Raw genomic sequence first — 17,407 nt, forward strand, 5'->3', positions numbered from 1 at the left:
TCCAGTCAACCCCGACTCACAGCGTTCCCATGGATAAGACATCTCCAGGCCCTCATGCTTGGCTCAGTTTCTGCAAGCTCAGGCCTGTGACTTCCCTGATTGAGTCTAGCCATCTGGTGTTTGGGCTTCCTCTCTTTCTATTACTTTCTACCATTCCTGGCTTTATTGATAGATATGCTTTAAATACATACATTTTAAATGTGACAAGGAGAATGGAATGTTTCATACTGACCATTGTTATAATACGTGTTACTTTAAAAGCTAATGAATTTTACAGATTTTCAAAAACATATAGCTAGCTTTTGACTTGTTTGCCTTCAAGTCATTTCTGAACCCTAAAGCATACCTATCATAGGGTTTTCCTGGCAAGATTTCACAGGGGGTCTTGTCATTGCCTTCCACAAAGGCTGAGAAAGCATGACTTTCTCAAGGTCACCCTGTCAAGTGGGAATTCGAATCCTGGTCTCCAGAATCATAGTCCAGTGCTCAAATCACTGCACCATGCTAGTGGTTCACCAGCCATACTAACAAGGGCTCTGTAATTCTACTACTGAAAAATGAACATATTTAATCATGACATTAAGATTTTTGTTAAATGTTTATTCTATTTACCAATAATCCAATTTACTGAATATCACCAAAAGTGAGTAACTACAAACTACCAAAGAGATAATATGTTCCTGTTTAGGAACTCCTACAAATGCAGCTATATTTTATCTCTTAAATTCCCTTTAATGCAAGACTGTTAAGTGGGACTTCTGCTGCGAGACGATGCAGAGATACTGCTCTGGCTTTGAGGACATGGAGAGGGAGTATCCGAAAGACTAAGCTTGGGATCCAGAGTCAGAGATACAACTTTAACTTGTGGTTGATTGGATGATGACACTGAACTCTTAGCAGACCTAGAAAACAAAAAGAAAATGTTACATTTATGGTAATGTCAAAGCTAAGTCCCCAAATTCATTTTACAGTAAATGAATGAAACCTAGTTTTGACAAATCCCATCATCAGTCTTTCCAAATGTAATGCTTCTTGAAATAAGCCTTAGGTTCTAAGTGACCTATCTTTAGAAGACTATAAGGTATACATTTATGAGCCTGTATTTCATTGCTGTGAAAAAGAAAGCGAAAGTGTTGGAGAGGTATGGCCAAAGGTTGGTACAAAATATACTCTGGAACAACTATTCCACTGCCTACCTTTTGAAATCCCAAATAAGGCCAATATCTACCTAGTGCAGACAACCCCTCCTACTTGGAAAATACAGCAGGTTCTTTCTCATGAGAACAATCTACAAAGTTACTTATTTGCAAGTCTAGGCTTGCCATAACCCGGTGGGAGGCGTGACCCCCCGCTTTCTAGGGGGCGTTCCCAGTCCCGTCACGCCCTCTTCAATTCTGCCAGGCTCCTGGCCCTGCTGCATCCCTATATTGTGATGAGCGCAACAGCCAGGGCTGGAGCTGGCAGGGGAGGACTCTGCTGCTCTGCCTTGTCCCTATTGGCCAGCCCTCCCAAGGAGCAGCCAGGCTTAGTCAGGCAGGGCAACAAGGCGCGAGGAGGAGCAGGGCCAGGCAGGCAGCAGCAGTGGCCCCCGCCCATCCAGGCAGGCTGCTGGGAGAGGGGAGGAAAGGGTCCTTTCCTGGAACCCCTGCCCCCCAGCCCTCCTCCTCCTCCTGCTGCTCTTGCAAGGAAGGGGCTCTGAAGCGCCGGGAGAGCTGCCTCACTAAAGGGGAGGGGCGCCTCAGGGACCCAGCCGTCGCCGTCGGAGAGGAAGAGGGGGAAGAGCCTCGGCAAGGCTCAGAAGAGGAGGAAGGGGCTGGCACCCGAGAGAGGCAAGAGGGCACCTTCCAGGCCCCTCCTGGGCCCCAGGCTCCCCCCAGGATCGCCCCTGTCAGACATTGGAAGCCCCCTCCCTAAGGCCCCCCCCAAACACACACTCCTCTCCTCTCTAACCCTCTCTCTGACTCCCTCTCCCCCTGTTACCCCACTTTAACTGAGCCCTCTCTAACCCCCTTCTATCTACCTCCTTCTCTCCATCTAAACCCCCCTCCAACCCCTCTCTATTCCCCCCTCTCTCTAACCCAGTGATTCCCAAACTGTGCTCTTGAAGTAATTTTGGACTTCAGCTCCCAGAATCTCAGACTATTGGGTAACATGTCTGAGGCTTCTGGGAGTTGAAGTCCAAAATCTCTTAAAGGACACAGTTTGGGAACCACTGCTCTAACCACCTTATTTAATAATAATAATAATAATAATAATAATAATAGGATTTATTTATATACCACCCAATCACTGGGAATCCGAGCGGTTTGTGAAATTCACAGATAGCCAAACTACACAGGCAAATCAGCTCCTGGCACTGAACAAGCAGAGCTCTGCTCTGGAGCCACAACAAACTACATTTCCCAGAATTCCATAGCATTGATCCAGGACAGTTAAAGTACTGTCAGACTGCGTTATTTCTGCAGCGTGTATGTAGTCTGAGAGCCCTGCAGAGAGAACAACTGGTGCTTTAGAATTTAAGCCCATCTAACCCCCCTCTATCTAACTACCTTATTTAAGTCTCTTCTAAGCCCCCCTCTAACCCCTCTCTATCTTACTCCTCTTTATCTAACCCTAACCCCCTCTAGGTACCCCATCTAGCCCTCCTTCTATAGCCCCCCTTTCTCAAACCCCCTTATTTAACCCCCTTCTATCTAACCCTATATTTTTTTAAAAAAAAAAACAGCAATTTTTCCATGTCCTCCATTTTTATAAGTGTCCTCCATTTGAAAATGTTGTCCTACATTTGTCCTAGTTTGGAGGTCCTGACCTATGGCAACCCTATGCAAGTCTCACACTGCATGTTTGGATTGCATGCTCATCAAGGAATGGTGATTCAGCAGCCATACTAATTGAGAGGGCTCTGTATACACTGTATTGCAGAATGTCCAAAAAAGATCAATTAGGAAGTACCAGGTACAGATCTTGACATGTGGCACAAGCTTACTAGGAACCACTGGAGGAGCTACAAATGCTTAGTGGAGCAATCGCTAGGTCCTTCAGTGTGACTTTTGGTTAAAACTGACCATGGAGTTGTGCTGGAGGACCTAGATATTCCTACAGAGAACACATTAATAAAATCCGTTAATAAAGCCGCAAAAGTCTAAGCTGCAAATGTCTAGGAATTAGTGTAATTATAAACCTATTTATACTAGGGTACTTACGTGCTTGAAGATGATGAGCTCTGTGTAGATGATCGAAGACTAAGACGAGAGCAGGAAGATGTTGGAAATGGTATAGAAGTCTAAAAAAAAGGGGGGGGGAGTACAGGTACATGGCAGGGCATAAATGGATAGAAACAAACACATTGATTTTGTATTGGGCCAGGCAGTAATATAAAAGAGCCATATAGTTTAGCATAATACAGATTATCATGCCTGTGCAGGCCAGGCATTTCCCTGCTTCTGAACTAATTTTCTGACATGGCTGAAAAATTGGAAGCTGCAGTTCTAGGTTGCCCACAGCTTTGCATTATAACTGAACCCTTTATGGTTAATCTTTACTATGGATAGTGGAAACAAGCAGCTTCTTTAACTATACAGTAGTTGAAATCATCTCATTTGCACTACTACCAAGCAAAAACAAAGCATTTCTAAAATATAGACACCAGAGTGGAAGGGTAGAGCCCATAAACTGAACAAGTCCCTACAGCTCATTCTCATTACTTTGATAAAAGGCTTAGTACAACCTTCCTCAGGCTGACTGAGAATGTTGGGGGTTATAGTTCATCACAGAGAACCACAGCTTGGGGAATATTTAGAATATGGCCAAATGCAGTACCTGTAAGTCATTGAAGGAAATTACGAACAAGAAAAATTGAGTCAGCATGAACAATAATACCTGTTCAAAGTATCTCTGAAAGGCTGTGTTTAAATCTGGATTTGCTTCCGAAAGATCAAGTAGCATTTTGTCAATGGATTTAGTGAAGTCTTTCAGTGCACGAAGATCAATGTCTTGTTCTTCTTGTGTTTTGGAATCAGTTTTCTTTAATGCTCGGATCTCTCTTGTTAATCGAGCAACCTTTTGAAACATAACAGTTAGAAATGTTGCTTAATACTGTAGATGCTAAGGCAACAACTAGTATTTAAGTTAACAAAAATTTTGTACTGTAGATATTTTCACAATAACTGACAATGGGCCTGTAGGCATGGGCCAAAAGGCCTGTGCTCCCGCAGCCTCATGTTGGCTTATCTGTATGATGCAAGCCATTAACCCCAGCAGTCTAGACATGGATCTGGTCTGATCCTGGCCAAAAGGTGCCTTAAATCATTCTAAAAAGACCAGCTGTTTGTCACAGAGTGTCTAGGAAACTCTGCTGTGACAGCTGGCAGACCGGATGGCCCCACATGCCTCGTATGTCTCACCATCACCCTGTATGCCTCACCCAGGTGTGGCCATGTGGGTGTATTCAGGGGGCATATTTCCACCCTGACAGGCCACAATGGATGTCTTCTCACCAGATGCGATGGTGAGGGCAGGTACAGGGTGCACACCAGTAGGGGGTCCATGGTGCGGTGTTGGGCGGGCATGTAAACACTTGCCCTTAACTATACCAGCTCATGGACTGACCTGGGTCAGGAGAGCACAGACTGCCCATGCTATCTTGCCCATTTACTGGCTAATGTTGAACTTCAATTCTATTATTTTATTGTATGCTAAACAAAGCTGAACCTGTTGCTCCATAATGACTTTAACCAACCTGTTTTGTGACTCTTTCTAGTTTTGGCTGCTGATCATCTACCTCTTTGGATAACCGTTGAACAATTGCTTTTCTCTCTGCTATCTTTTCTCTGTAGAGAGTCTCATCTTTCAAGAGAGTATCAAGATTAACCTGCATGGTCTGAAAAAATAAATGTATACATTCATACATAAACCTGTTTTTAAAGCAGTTTTTAAAAAACAAATCTTAACAGCGAAGTGAACAATACACAGTATACATGCCCATTTCTGTATTGTTATACTGTAGTTGAAAGATTTATGGCTCTGTCATATCCTGTTTGATTAGGTGGGATTAAGAGGAAGCTCGCATTAAAGCATGGATGTTTCTTCATTGTAAAAAACAGTGACTAGTTATGGCAATGGGCCTTGAGAAATTAAGTCTGGGAAGGCAGCATGGTGTAGTGTTTTGAACACTGGACCACAACTTTGGAAACCACAGTTCAAATCTCCACTCGGCCATGGAAACTCATTGGGTGACCTTGGGCAAGTAATACTCTCTCAGCCACAGAGGAAGACAATGGTAAAACCCCTCTGAACAAATCTTACCAACAAAACCCCCATGAAAGGTTTGCCTTAAGGACCCCTAAGTCAGAAATGACAACAGCAAATATAGAATTGCCTTCAGAATGAGTGACACGCAGAAGCCTCTACCTGGATATCCTCCTCAAGTTCCTTAATCTGTCTTCTCTTGTATCTGTATTTTTCAGCAGCAGCTCTTTTCTCTTCTTCCAGTTTAACCTTCTCTTCATGTTCTTCACCTACAAAAATATTTTCATTTAGTGCTGGAGGTTGAACAGGGTGGCTCTGTGACCCACTTCCAACATGACAAAAAAAAAAAAGATAAATTTTGAAACAAAGTTATCTGCTCCATAGTAATCCCTCTAATATCATTTCTGCAGAAGGTGTTATCCAGTACACTGAATTAATCTGATTGCTGATTACGTGATACAATATTCTGGGCTACACAAGCGTCTACAGGCCAATTCTGATGTAACATGCTGTGGTGGAAATTCCTTGTTGAAATAGAAAGCTATAGAAAGATGGAGTCACCTTTGTCAGCTAGAGAGATAGTTGGAGTTTAGAAAAATTAGAGCAAAGGAGTAAAAAGAGCATCGTGACCCGTAAGAAGCTGGCACCAACAGAATTAGACATAATATACACAATTTAAGATAAGGATACATTGTTGATATTCAGAAGCAAGGTTAGAAGGAAGCTACTAAATTCCTAAAGGAGGGGGTAAGGAGTGATGATGCAGTTTTAATGTATGCATGTATTTCTGTTCTGACTGTAAGAATTCTGTATGTTTAAATTGTAATTAGCCAATCAGGTGTATTGAAGAACCTTCTTTGTCTTCAATAATATAAAAAGAGCCATTTTGTCTTGTTCGGGGCCTCAGCTTTTTGGAACTTGAATTCCACTGAGTTCATTGTTTTCCTTTGTCGACAATTGGAAATAAACTTATGGATTTTCAATCTACTAGGTCCTCTTGTCAATCATTGCTATGCCAGGCCTAGATCTTTAAATTTACTGAAATTTCTGTTACAATGCCAGTGATCAGCTGTGGTGTAGGGATTTATTATGTACACAAAGCTCAAGAACTTATTTTAAAATCCTTTTTTTTAAATACAAATTTGCTTTTTAAAACTGCCTGATTCTTCAGTCTTTCAAGGATTCCCCACAATTTAATGAAGTTGATATTGTATATACACACACAAATAGAACAGCAGAGGGAGAAAAAGTTAATACAGGTGCTCTGTGTAAGGAGATACAGGGAAATCACATTTTAATAATCCTGTATAAATAGATGGGGAGGAATTTAAAATTCTCACTGTAGTCTACTGTTTTCCAGATAATGCTGTATCTGCTGATTCTTTTTGTCTGATATGTCAAAATCATCCTCCCCAGCAAGTAAACTTGCCTTCTACAGTTAAAACATTATAGCTTTATTGTGCAGCCATGATGCTATAAAAGTTAATGGAAGGAACCGTGTTGCCAAAAGTGAACATTTGAAGTCCCACCTGCCAAGTATTTCCCCAGATCCTGCTTCCTCAGCAAGTATTTGGTGGACCATATCAAGTCAAGGCTATTGTTTTTTTAGATTAGTTTTAAATTAGTTGTTTGGGCAGCTAGGTCAAAAAAACAGTATTAAAACATTTGAAATGAATAAATAATAAACATTTGGAGGATCTTCTGTCTTCTCTGCTATTGCCCTCAACAACACACACACCATCACTTCACCTTAAACAGGGAGGGAACATCCTGGCAAGCCATTATAGATAAGTTTGGATAGACTTGTGTGGTAGAACATGGCGCTGCTAGTTCCCAAGCCATAATGGTTTTATAGGTCACAATTTAAACACTGAGTCTCAATGGAAATAAGTGCAAAAGAACTTAGAACCTGGACTCCTGCATAGTCACTTGGCACATGGGGTAAAAATGCCATGGAATGGATTGCTCCACCTGCCATCACAAGAATGACATACTGATCAGCAGATTGCTGTTGTTGTTAACTGCCCTTGAGTCAGCTTTGACTCAGTGACCCTGTGGATGAGACATCTCCAAGATCCAATGTCCTCAGACTCTCTACTCAGGTGCTATAGACCCAGGCCCAGGTCCTCCCTTGTTTGAGTCTAGCCATCTGGCATGTGGTCTTCATCTTTCTACTTCTCTCTACTTTTCCTAGCATCATTGTCTTTTCTAATTACTCATTTTTCCTCATGATGTCAAAGTACAACAGCCTCAGTTTAATCATCTTGTCTTCCAGAGATAGTTCAGGCTTGATCTGTTCTAGAACCCATTTGATTATCTTCTTGGCCATCCATGGTATTCTCAGTACTTTTCTCCAGCACCACATTTCAAATGAGCTTATTTTCTTCCTAGCAACGCTTTTTACTGTCCGGCACTCACATCCATACATGGTGATGGGGAATACAATGACTTGGACACTTCAGTGTTCAGAGTTATGTCTTTACATTTTATGATTTTGTCCAGTTATTTCATAGCTGCCCTTCCCAATTCTAATCTTCAGATTTCTTGACTGCAGTCTCTGTGCTAATCAATACTTGATTCAAGATATGGGAACTCTTTGACTATTTCAATTTTCTTGTTATCTAGTATACTTTTTTGTAGCTCTTCTGTGGTCATTATTTTTGTTTTCTTAATATTCAGCATCAATCCAACTTTGGCACTTTCCTCCTTGACTACCTTCAATAATTGCTCCAGGTCTTTGTTTCTGCTAGTAGTATTGTGCCACCTGCGTATCTTGGGCGGTTAATGTTCCTTCTTCCTATCTTCACTCCTCCTGCGTCTGAGTCCAAGCTAACTCTGCATATTATATTTTTGGCATATAGGTTGAATAAATAGGGTAATAGTGTAGTCTTGCCTGACCCCTTTGTCTATTGGGAACCATTCTGTTTCTCCCTATTCTTAACTGACAGCAGCCTCTTGTCCTGTGTACAGGTTACACATCAGGACAATCAGAAGTTGTGGCCCTCCCATTCCTCTGAGTACAAAAACATTGATCAGTAGAGTTATTTAAATAAAGGTGATATTAATTTCCGATATCTGGCCCTAGTTAGTAATCTAGCAGCTATGTTTTGTGCAGCGCCCCTGATAAATCTTCAAAGGCAACCTCTGTATGTATTATGTCCAACACCTTGAACATAACACATGACATAACTTATAGTTCAAGTACAGCTAGGCAAAAGAAGCCATAGATGAGGAATGAATCTGCTTAATTTAATCAAGCAATTCTGCTGACCTCTGGAAATGGCAAAGAAGCCTTACAGTTTTTACTTTGTGTTTCACCCATTTAACAATTATATTCATGATCTCTTTATATATCGAAGGATTTAGATGTGAACCAATATCTTACCTCATACTACCTCTTTCTTCCTTTCCTTTCCTATTCTGCATTTATTTCAACAAACCTTATGCAAACTTTTGTTATTGACTTTCAAAACCCTCCATGGATTGGCCCCTCCTTACTTATCTGACCTTCTTTCTCCTTACATTCCTACTCGCACCCTCCGCTCTGGTAGTCAAGGTTTCCTGTTACAGTGTAGGACTACCACTGCCCCCTCCCGAATTCGTCCCTTCTCGCTTGCTGCCCCTTACTCCTGGAATCTTCTTCCTCCACATGCATACCTCATCACTTCTCTACCCAGTTTCAAAACTGAATTAAAGACTATATTGTTTAGAGAAGCATTCCCAGAGGCGAGCCCCTCTCTGACCCAGGAAGCCTCCTTTTAACCATCCATTAAGAAGCCAAGCCCTTCCTCCAGTCCATCTGCCTTGGTCCAGGCCTCAGCGGTGGAGAAGAATTGCTGGACCTGATCCCATTCCCCACCACCACTCCCTTCTCCTTTTGTGTCGTGTCTTCTTAGACTGTAAGCCTGAGGGCAGGGAACCGTCTAACTAAAAGATCGTATGTACATCGCTGTGTAAATTTACAGCGCTATATAAATAAAGGTTAATAATAATAATAATAATAATAATAATAATAATAATAATAATAATAATAATGTATCCTTGCAATAGCCCTGTGATGTAAGTGATGATTGTAATAATAATGATGTAACCAGTGCCATAGAGTGAGCCTCATAACTGAGCAGGGATGTGAACTGTGGTCCAGTTCATTGCATCTATCTATCCCAATTTGCCGTGCAAACCTCGTTTCAATTTTCAGTTAGCAAGCATAGCCCTATCCCTCCTTCTTTTGCTCTTCTGCCTTAAACCTCTGTGTTATGTACACACAGCTACACCTTGCTTACTTTTCTCTGTGATGTTCCTGAATGAGTCTCGGTAGTTGCTATTGCAGTTATTAAGTACATGCAAAGTATTTTCCAGGGCAACACATTCTTTCTCAGCTTGCTGGATCTTAGCATCCAGTGTGTCTCCTTCACGCTGAAGATCCTCCTTTTCCTGGGCAGCCTTGAAAGAAAATAAAAATGGAATTCAAAATCTTAAGGTGAATAACCAAATCACTATGGTCTGAGAACATCTTTCACCTAGATATTTATTACTCAATCAAGTATGAGAAAGGGATGAGTATTAAGAACGGAAATAAAGTAAGATTTCTCTACTTCATCAACCCAAATATTATACTGCAATTTTTACCTCTGGGGCATCCCTTCCCTGCCCTCTTTCTAATCTTAAAATTGCTTGTAGCTATTTTCACTTTCTTACAATTATGAAGCTCTCTGACATGAGGTTCAGAACTCTCCATGTATATTGTATACTTTAAAAGAGGTATTGTGATTTTTGAGGTACTGTCACAAAAGTGATAGTAATAATTCAGGGTTAGGAATATACAATGAAAACTAGCACACAGCCCAATTCCCTTGAACAAACCATAACTGTTACTAATATGGGAGAGCAAGAAAGTGCAAAGATGAAAATAAAAAGTCGTGCACTGGATGAAAGCAAAATAACAGTAAAACATGGCTTAGGATGACTAGAGGCTAAGTAGAGATAAAAACAGGATAATTCTACAGAGGTCTCATGAAATTGAGCAGCACGTGAGGCAGCTGCTTACCTTGATGACATAATAAGTATGAGTTTTCTCTTCTTCTCCTTCTGGGGGCATCATTACAACAGTAATAATTTCATATCTTCCCTTCAGTTTCTCAATTTTGCTCAGTCGCTCATGAAACTCAAAGCTGGTTCGAAAGGAGGAATTTTAAAAATCACACTCATTATAATTCTCCATATGGGATGGCCTTTGCTAATAATACAAGTATTAGCTGCAGTGGGGACAATATTAGCTGTCATCCACTAAATTTAAAGGGTTGGGAATAGGGCTGTAAGGTAAGTTACCTGTCACTTATTTCCACCTACTACAATGTAATAGCTGTTAACCATCTCCCCCAGACATATCCAATCCTATCTGCTTTCAGAAGTTAATCAAAGTTGGTCATTGTAAGTATCTGGATGAGAAACCACTAGGTAATGCTACAGATTTTCAGGCAGGACAAGTACAATATCCTCCCCAAACCCTCAAAAAGCTACTACCAATCACATTTGGCAACACTGGATGGATTTAAGGTTTGAGTTAGTATGAGGCCTCTCCTTTTGTTCCTATGAAGTGTATGTATATTAGTTATAGAAATTAAGAGTAGTGCTAAAGTCTCATTCACACTATGCAATACAGCACTTTGATACCATGTTATCTACTGGGGCTACAGAATCCCGAGATCTGTAATATCATAAGATATTTAGAACTCTCTGACAGAGAGCTCTAGTGCCTCACCATAGCATTATGGTACCAATCTATCTGCCATGGCTGCATCCTACTGAATCTTACAAATCTGAAGATTCATTAAGATGCAGCCATGGAAGTTAAAATGATATCATAATGCTATAACTAATGTGAAAAGAGACCTTTAGAGTGTGTTCCTTGGAGTCTCTCTTGCAGAACCATAAGGCTTCCTGTAGGATAATGACAGGTTTTCTGGGATCTCTCCCCCTTTCTTTAATCTTCCTGTGATTGCCAAATATTAAACAAGAATACCACGTGACAGATTATGGGACAAGGTCCAGTCTGTACCAATAACTGCAGCTCTTGTACAATTATTGATCACAGACCTTGTAAAAAGCCACATGTACAGATGCACCCTTGGAGAAACCATTGCTTCCAATGAGATGGTTTGTGGACCTCAGTAGTGATGAATGTGCTATCTCTATGTCTGCCAGCACTTCCGATACATTCTATTTAGGCCAGACACTTTGGATGCCTAGTCTTCCCCTATTTAAAACTCTTCTTAAGTTCCACACTGAGGGAGACAAATATAACATGACATTACAAATTCCTGCATCAAGGGGAGCAGCCATCCAAGGAACCGTACCCAAATATTTAAAGGGTTGGTATTTCAGTCTGACAGCTGCAAAAGCTGCCCCCTGCTGATTGTATCTTAATATTGCCACGGCTAGAAGAGAATAAGCAACAGCAGGAAACAACCCCAAATCAAATTATATGCAAGTGCCAATTAGTCATGTAATTATCAAAGAAAAACACGGAGTCTGCCTGCTTGGTGAGGGGTTAAGCTCCAATCTCACTAAATCACTCTAATTTCCTATTGCGTGGGCTGTGGGGGGAAGAGGAAGGCGGGAAGAAATAGCTGCCAACCCCGCCAGTTGAGTGCTCATTTCCCAGTTGGGTTTAACCACCCGCTGCACAAAGATTCTTATTTCACATTTACTTAAGAGTTGTACAAAACAGGCCTTTGTGGTTCCTCTTTCTGCATCTGTATTTTATTAGCAAGAATTGCTTGGACCCATTTCTGCCCTACAGGAAATCAGGCTCCTCATAGTTGAACGCTGGTGGAGAATAATTGCTGAAAATAAGTCCCTGTTTCTGTCGTGCTCCTGTATGAGGAGATTCCTATCATTAATTTAGGCAAAGCTCACTAAAGCAATTTCTAATAGCCAATTGGGAAAACTGCATAGGTAAAGCAAATGTTACCAGTGCCGGCACTGTGGTATAGTAGAATGATGAATGAGAGTCTGGGGAAAATCAGGTTCAAATTCCAGTTTAACCATGAAACTTCTCAGGTAATCATGGCCCTCTAATTCATTTCAGATATTCTGAAGATAAAATGGCCCCCCTCTCAGCTTCTTAAATGAAGGGCGACATAAAAATGAAATAAATAAATACATAGTTAAAACTGTTGACTGCTGTTTCAAAGAACAAATCTAAGCCATTGATAGAATAGAAAATCAGCTCAGCAAGACAAGACAGCCAGAAATGGATTACCAGTTTTTTTGTACTACCTGTATGCAAACAGCCAGTTTCCCAGGTCAGGAGAAGTGGTAAGAATGAACTTGACCCTTGTAATTGTAATAGATTTCTTCAGTCTTGGACATACTCTTGAAAAGAGAAATCCACTCACAGTTTCATCCAGTACATGCAGTAATTACCTCAGAGTTTGACGCTCCTGTTCTACTACCCTTATCTGTGTCTCAATCATTGCCTTGTGAACTTTGATTTCTGCAATTCTTTGCTCCATTGCTGCCTTTAACTGTTGCTTTTGTTTTTCAAGGGAGAGGACTTTTTCTGCCTTACTGTACAATGTATCTCTGACACGTTTCAGCTCCAGCTTCAGGAGATTATCTTCAATCATCAAATCCTTCAATCATCAGAACAAGAATAATGTTTAGCACTACATCTTATCAAATGTAATCTCTGATTTGCAAGTGTTCACTCACTTGATTTCTCAGAATAGAGATACAGTGACTGATGTGCAAAACCCTTGATAGTACAAAAAACACAAGTGCTTGTGCGAGACCATAATGTTTTCATCATGTATTTATTTACAATATTCATACTTCAGCTTGGAAAAACTATCACCATACCTGCTTATCTGCTTTGGCTTTTTTCAGTAACTTCTCTGATTTGTCAGTGAAAAGGTTTAGCTCATCTACTCTGGTAGTCAAACCAGCCATTTCTTCTCCAGTCTTATTCATAGCCAACATGATAAAATGAATGTCATTCTGAAAAGAAAGAAAGAAAGAAAAGTTTTATTGCCAGAAAAGTTAAAATAGTTTAGTCAAGAATGCTGTCTTATGATTTAACCTCTAGGCTTTTAGGAGTAGGCATAGGACACTGAAAGGCCAAACTACCATCTCATCTCACTTTCATTTATTTTATGTTACAATTGTACCCCCTCCTTCTTTCAAGATGATAAGAAGTATATATGTGGGATTTCCTGGCAAACTTCTATCCATATATTGGCGAAGGCCAAAAAAGCCTAGATTTGATGAGGGAACATTATACTACTCCCTAAACACCAAAATAAGTACAAGAAAACTTGACAACTTCCTGTGATATAAAGGTTATGTTACCTGAAGTTTCTTCTGCTGTGCTTGCAAAGTACTGTATGCCTGTGTCTTTTCATCTGCTATTTTTGAAAGTTCTGCAACTTTTTCTTCTAAAACTTGTCTCTCATCTGTGTTAAGCTCCCCCTCCATGCGTGACAGCCTCCTCTCCACTTGCTGTATATAAAAATCCTATTAAAAAATGTTGAGCAAGAAATAAAATTAAAAGAAAGGATGAAAAGCAAACAATTAGAGCTATATCTATAAGTGCTGAAATATGAACACAAAAAATTAGCTTGAGGACAGGCACCTTATTAAGTTATTGTTATTTTACAATTGTTTCTAGCCTATAGGCCTTCTCATTTCTTAAAATGGCTGGTGTGTGATGCTGGCTCATAAGTAATCTTCTAAAATATAACAAAGTGTTCCTAGCCCAAATAATCTGCTCTAGGGAGGCTTACAGCAGTGTAGCAATCTTACCATTACCAGTGGATGTTGACAAAAAGGGGTAAATTTTCAAAGTGATGCACAGGAATTATGCATATAAATCCCATTAACAAATAACAGGATTTGGGCATGTTCATCTCTTGTATTGCTTCAAAAATTTACCCTGAAGGAAGTGTGGTTCAAAACAGCCATAGCAAAAAGCTGATTTTGGAAACATACTATCCATTTTGAAACATATTTACTTGGAAGTAAAGAGCATTCATTTCCAATATATTGATTTTTTTTTCCTTTATAGAAATAGGTTCAAGTGGTATTTTTTTTCTTTATATAACGCAGGTTCCAATGATACTTTTCTTTTCTTTATAGAAATAGGTTCCACTGAAATGGTACAAAATAACTCATTCAGGAAGCAATTAAATAGACATTGAACAATGTATTTTTCACCACTTTTAAATGTGTTTTTAAATTATTTTGTCTGTGTTCTTAAGAAGGATGGAACTCCACAATCTGTTACCAGAAATAACAAAACAATGAGTTTATATGGCTAAACAAGATAGAGATAAGCTTAAAATTATTTGGCTAAATGCTTTGGCTTCTGGCTTCATCAGTGGCACAGCTGGCTTCCAAATCTGGAAGCCAAGACAACAAGGCTAAGAACAGAGACAATTCACAGTAAACCATCATCTCCCATAGGTAAAGTTTAAAATCAGAGAAAATGATAAAGAGATGGGAAGAGTATTTACACAGTGGTCTACTCTATTTTTGTCTTCCCCCTCCCCAATTCTTAACAACAATATGGCTCTCTTCCACTTATACAGCAGATGCCTTTGTCATAAGAATTCTTTCCATTCTTAGCACTGACTCCTTGGTTCACAGTGCTTGGTTTGAATTCCAACCATGTGTCACTGATGAAAACAGAAGCAGAAATGTTTAATTTAAACAAATAATGTAAAGCTAATCTTTAGTCAGTATTTGCCTACATACAATCTTTTGTGACTACCGTGGGCCCTTCACATTCACTGGGGTTAGAGCACAGGACCTAACCTGAAAGTGAAAAAACTGCAAATTAAAAAAAAAACTATTTTTTTTTACCTGAGAGAACATCTCTCTATGAATCTCTAGGTCCTTCAGTGCAACTCTATGGTCAACTTTCAAGAGAGTCATGCTGAAGGACCAGAGATTCCTAGAGAGAACACATTACAGTGGTACCTCGGGATACGAAATACCCAGGTTACGAAATTTCCGGGATACGAAAAATCCCCATTGGAAATAATTGTTCCGGGTTACGAATGTTTTTCGGGTTACGGAAAAAAATTTTGGTGCTTTTCGGCGCTTTTTCGCACGAAACGCGGCTTTTCCCCATTAGCGCCTATGGCAATTCGGCTTACGAAGGCTTTTCGGGTTACGAAAGCGGCCGCGGAACGAATTAATTTCGTAACCCGAGGGAGCAGTGTACTATCAAAATCAAAGCTGCAAATGTGGATTTGCCTCTTGGTAGAATCTTGAACTATCTATACACAGACTGTACTCCTCCTGTTCCTTACCTGATTATACATGAGTTCTTGTTGCTTAAGTGTCTCTGCAAATAGACGAGCTAATCGGCTGTGAAGGTTTTTCATCTGTCCTCGGCGTCCATCAATTTCAGCTATGACACCTTTTGCTTTGTCCTGAAATGCTTTTAACTCTTTTGTTTTCTTGAAATGTGTGTCTCTCAACTGAATTGCTTGTGCTTCTTTCTCCTGCAAGTGTTAGAAACACAACATGAGAATGCTGAAAAATATATTGACTATACAAGGGTGTGATTTAATGTTTAATCAATTTTAGGTTAGAATTCAGAAAATTAGCCATGTTAGTCTGGAATATCAGTATGCAAGGGGATTTGAGACTAACTGTGGAAAATAGGTTCATAGATGCAGTCTTGCATCTGAAGAAGTAGACCAAGTCTACAAAAGCTTATGGTACAACTTTTGTAGTTAGTGGTCTCAGCGATGCTACTAGTTTCCTTTGCATATCAATTTTTGGTTAGATATAGGGACTGTGTAACTCGCTTGTTAAAACTTCACTGGCTACTGGCCACCATAGTTAGCCCTGTTCATTTTCATTTTATTTTTTAATTTATTTTATTTACTGTATATATTTGACTATAAGTCGAGAAATTTATACCCCAGAATTGACCCTAAAATCCTGGGTCGACTTATATACGGGTCAATACACTAATACTGGTTAGAAAGGTCCTGAAACGAGCAACCCTGTGATGCTCCACTCTTTGTGCCCCGAGGCAGGAGGTTTCTTGTGTGTGTATGTGTGTGTGTGAAAGAGTTGCCCAATCCAATTTAAAAGCCTTCTCTTCCCATCAAAGAAACACTCCTTTTAACTCCACTTCTTTCCCTTCCCAGTCCAATTTTAAAGCCGCCTCTTCCCATCAAAGAAGCACCCCATTTAACTTTACTTACTTTCCTGCCCAACCTGATGTTAAAACCTCTCTTCCAGCAGCAGGGAAGTGGTGTTAGGCGGTTAGGAGGAGGAGGAGGGAGGGATGGAAGTGGTGTTTCGCCCTTTCCATCCTTTGTTATAGCCCCCTGTTTTACCCTCAACGTAACCACAGGACATTATTACAAGCCTGCTTGAAAAGAAAAGTTTTTGCCTGCAGGTGAAAGGAGAACAGGGAGGGGCCAAGCTAACCTCTTGAGAGAGAGGTTTCCAAAAGGTGGGAGCAGCCACTGAGATGGCTCGCACTCATATCTTCACCAAGTAAGCCTGTGATGTTGGTGAGATTGAGAGAAAGCCTTCCCCCAAAGATCTTATGAGTTTTAACTGGTTCATATGAGGAGATACGGTATTTCAAACAGTCTGAACCCAAGCCAAATAGGGTTTTATAGGTCATAACCAACATTCTGAATTATGTGTGGAAACAAACCAGTAGCCAGTGAAGTTTTAACAAGCGAGTTACACAGTCCCTATATCTGGGCGCAGTCAGTATTCAGGACCCATTGAAGTTTCTTGTGTCTTGGGATAGTCATTCATTCTGCTCTGGTCCCTATAGCTGCATCTGCACTGCAGAAATAATCTAGTTTGACACCACTTTAACTGCCACAGCTCAGTGCTGTGGCATTCTGGGAATTATAGTTTGTTTTAGGGAAATGTAGCACAAGTGGTGTTACACTCTGGTGCCACAACAAACATTCCCAGAATTCCATAGCACTAAGCCATGGCAGTTAAAGTGGTGTCAAACTAGATTATTTCTGCAGTGTGAAAGCAGCTGAGGATACCCTTTCCTTGACACCTCCATCCCAGATTCCCCTCCTTGTGTAAGAAGTAGGCCACTCCTATCTACTGTATTCCTATTTCCTGCTTCTCATGAATTGTTTCCTGTAGGGCAGTCACTCAG

General features: G+C 40.4%; 1 protein-coding gene across 2 annotated transcripts in view; it reads right to left on the reverse strand.

Moving 5' to 3' along the window:
- Nucleotides 1-579: 579 nt before the first annotated feature.
- The window catches only part of CCDC39 (coiled-coil domain containing 39), a 33,287-nt gene continuing 16,459 nt past the window's right edge, over nt 580-17,407 (reverse strand). For both annotated transcript variants that reach the window (XM_042460028.1, XM_042460026.1), the window contains exons 10-20: nt 15,564-15,758; nt 13,600-13,764; nt 13,111-13,248; nt 12,676-12,884; nt 10,295-10,418; nt 9,531-9,690; nt 5,410-5,516; nt 4,739-4,879; nt 3,880-4,059; nt 3,204-3,283; nt 580-902 (exon numbers count right to left, since the gene is read on the reverse strand). In XM_042460028.1, coding sequence (XP_042315962.1) covers nt 746-902; nt 3,204-3,283; nt 3,880-4,059; nt 4,739-4,879; nt 5,410-5,516; nt 9,531-9,690; nt 10,295-10,418; nt 12,676-12,884; nt 13,111-13,248; nt 13,600-13,764; nt 15,564-15,758 — 1,656 coding nt within the window. In that variant the 3' untranslated portion in view covers nt 580-745. The remainder of the gene's footprint in view (nt 903-3,203; nt 3,284-3,879; nt 4,060-4,738; nt 4,880-5,409; nt 5,517-9,530; nt 9,691-10,294; nt 10,419-12,675; nt 12,885-13,110; nt 13,249-13,599; nt 13,765-15,563; nt 15,759-17,407) is intronic.

The sequence above is a fragment of the Sceloporus undulatus genome, chromosome 3 (assembly GCF_019175285.1).
Source record: "Sceloporus undulatus isolate JIND9_A2432 ecotype Alabama chromosome 3, SceUnd_v1.1, whole genome shotgun sequence".
Classification (NCBI taxonomy): domain Eukaryota; kingdom Metazoa; phylum Chordata; class Lepidosauria; order Squamata; family Phrynosomatidae; genus Sceloporus; species Sceloporus undulatus.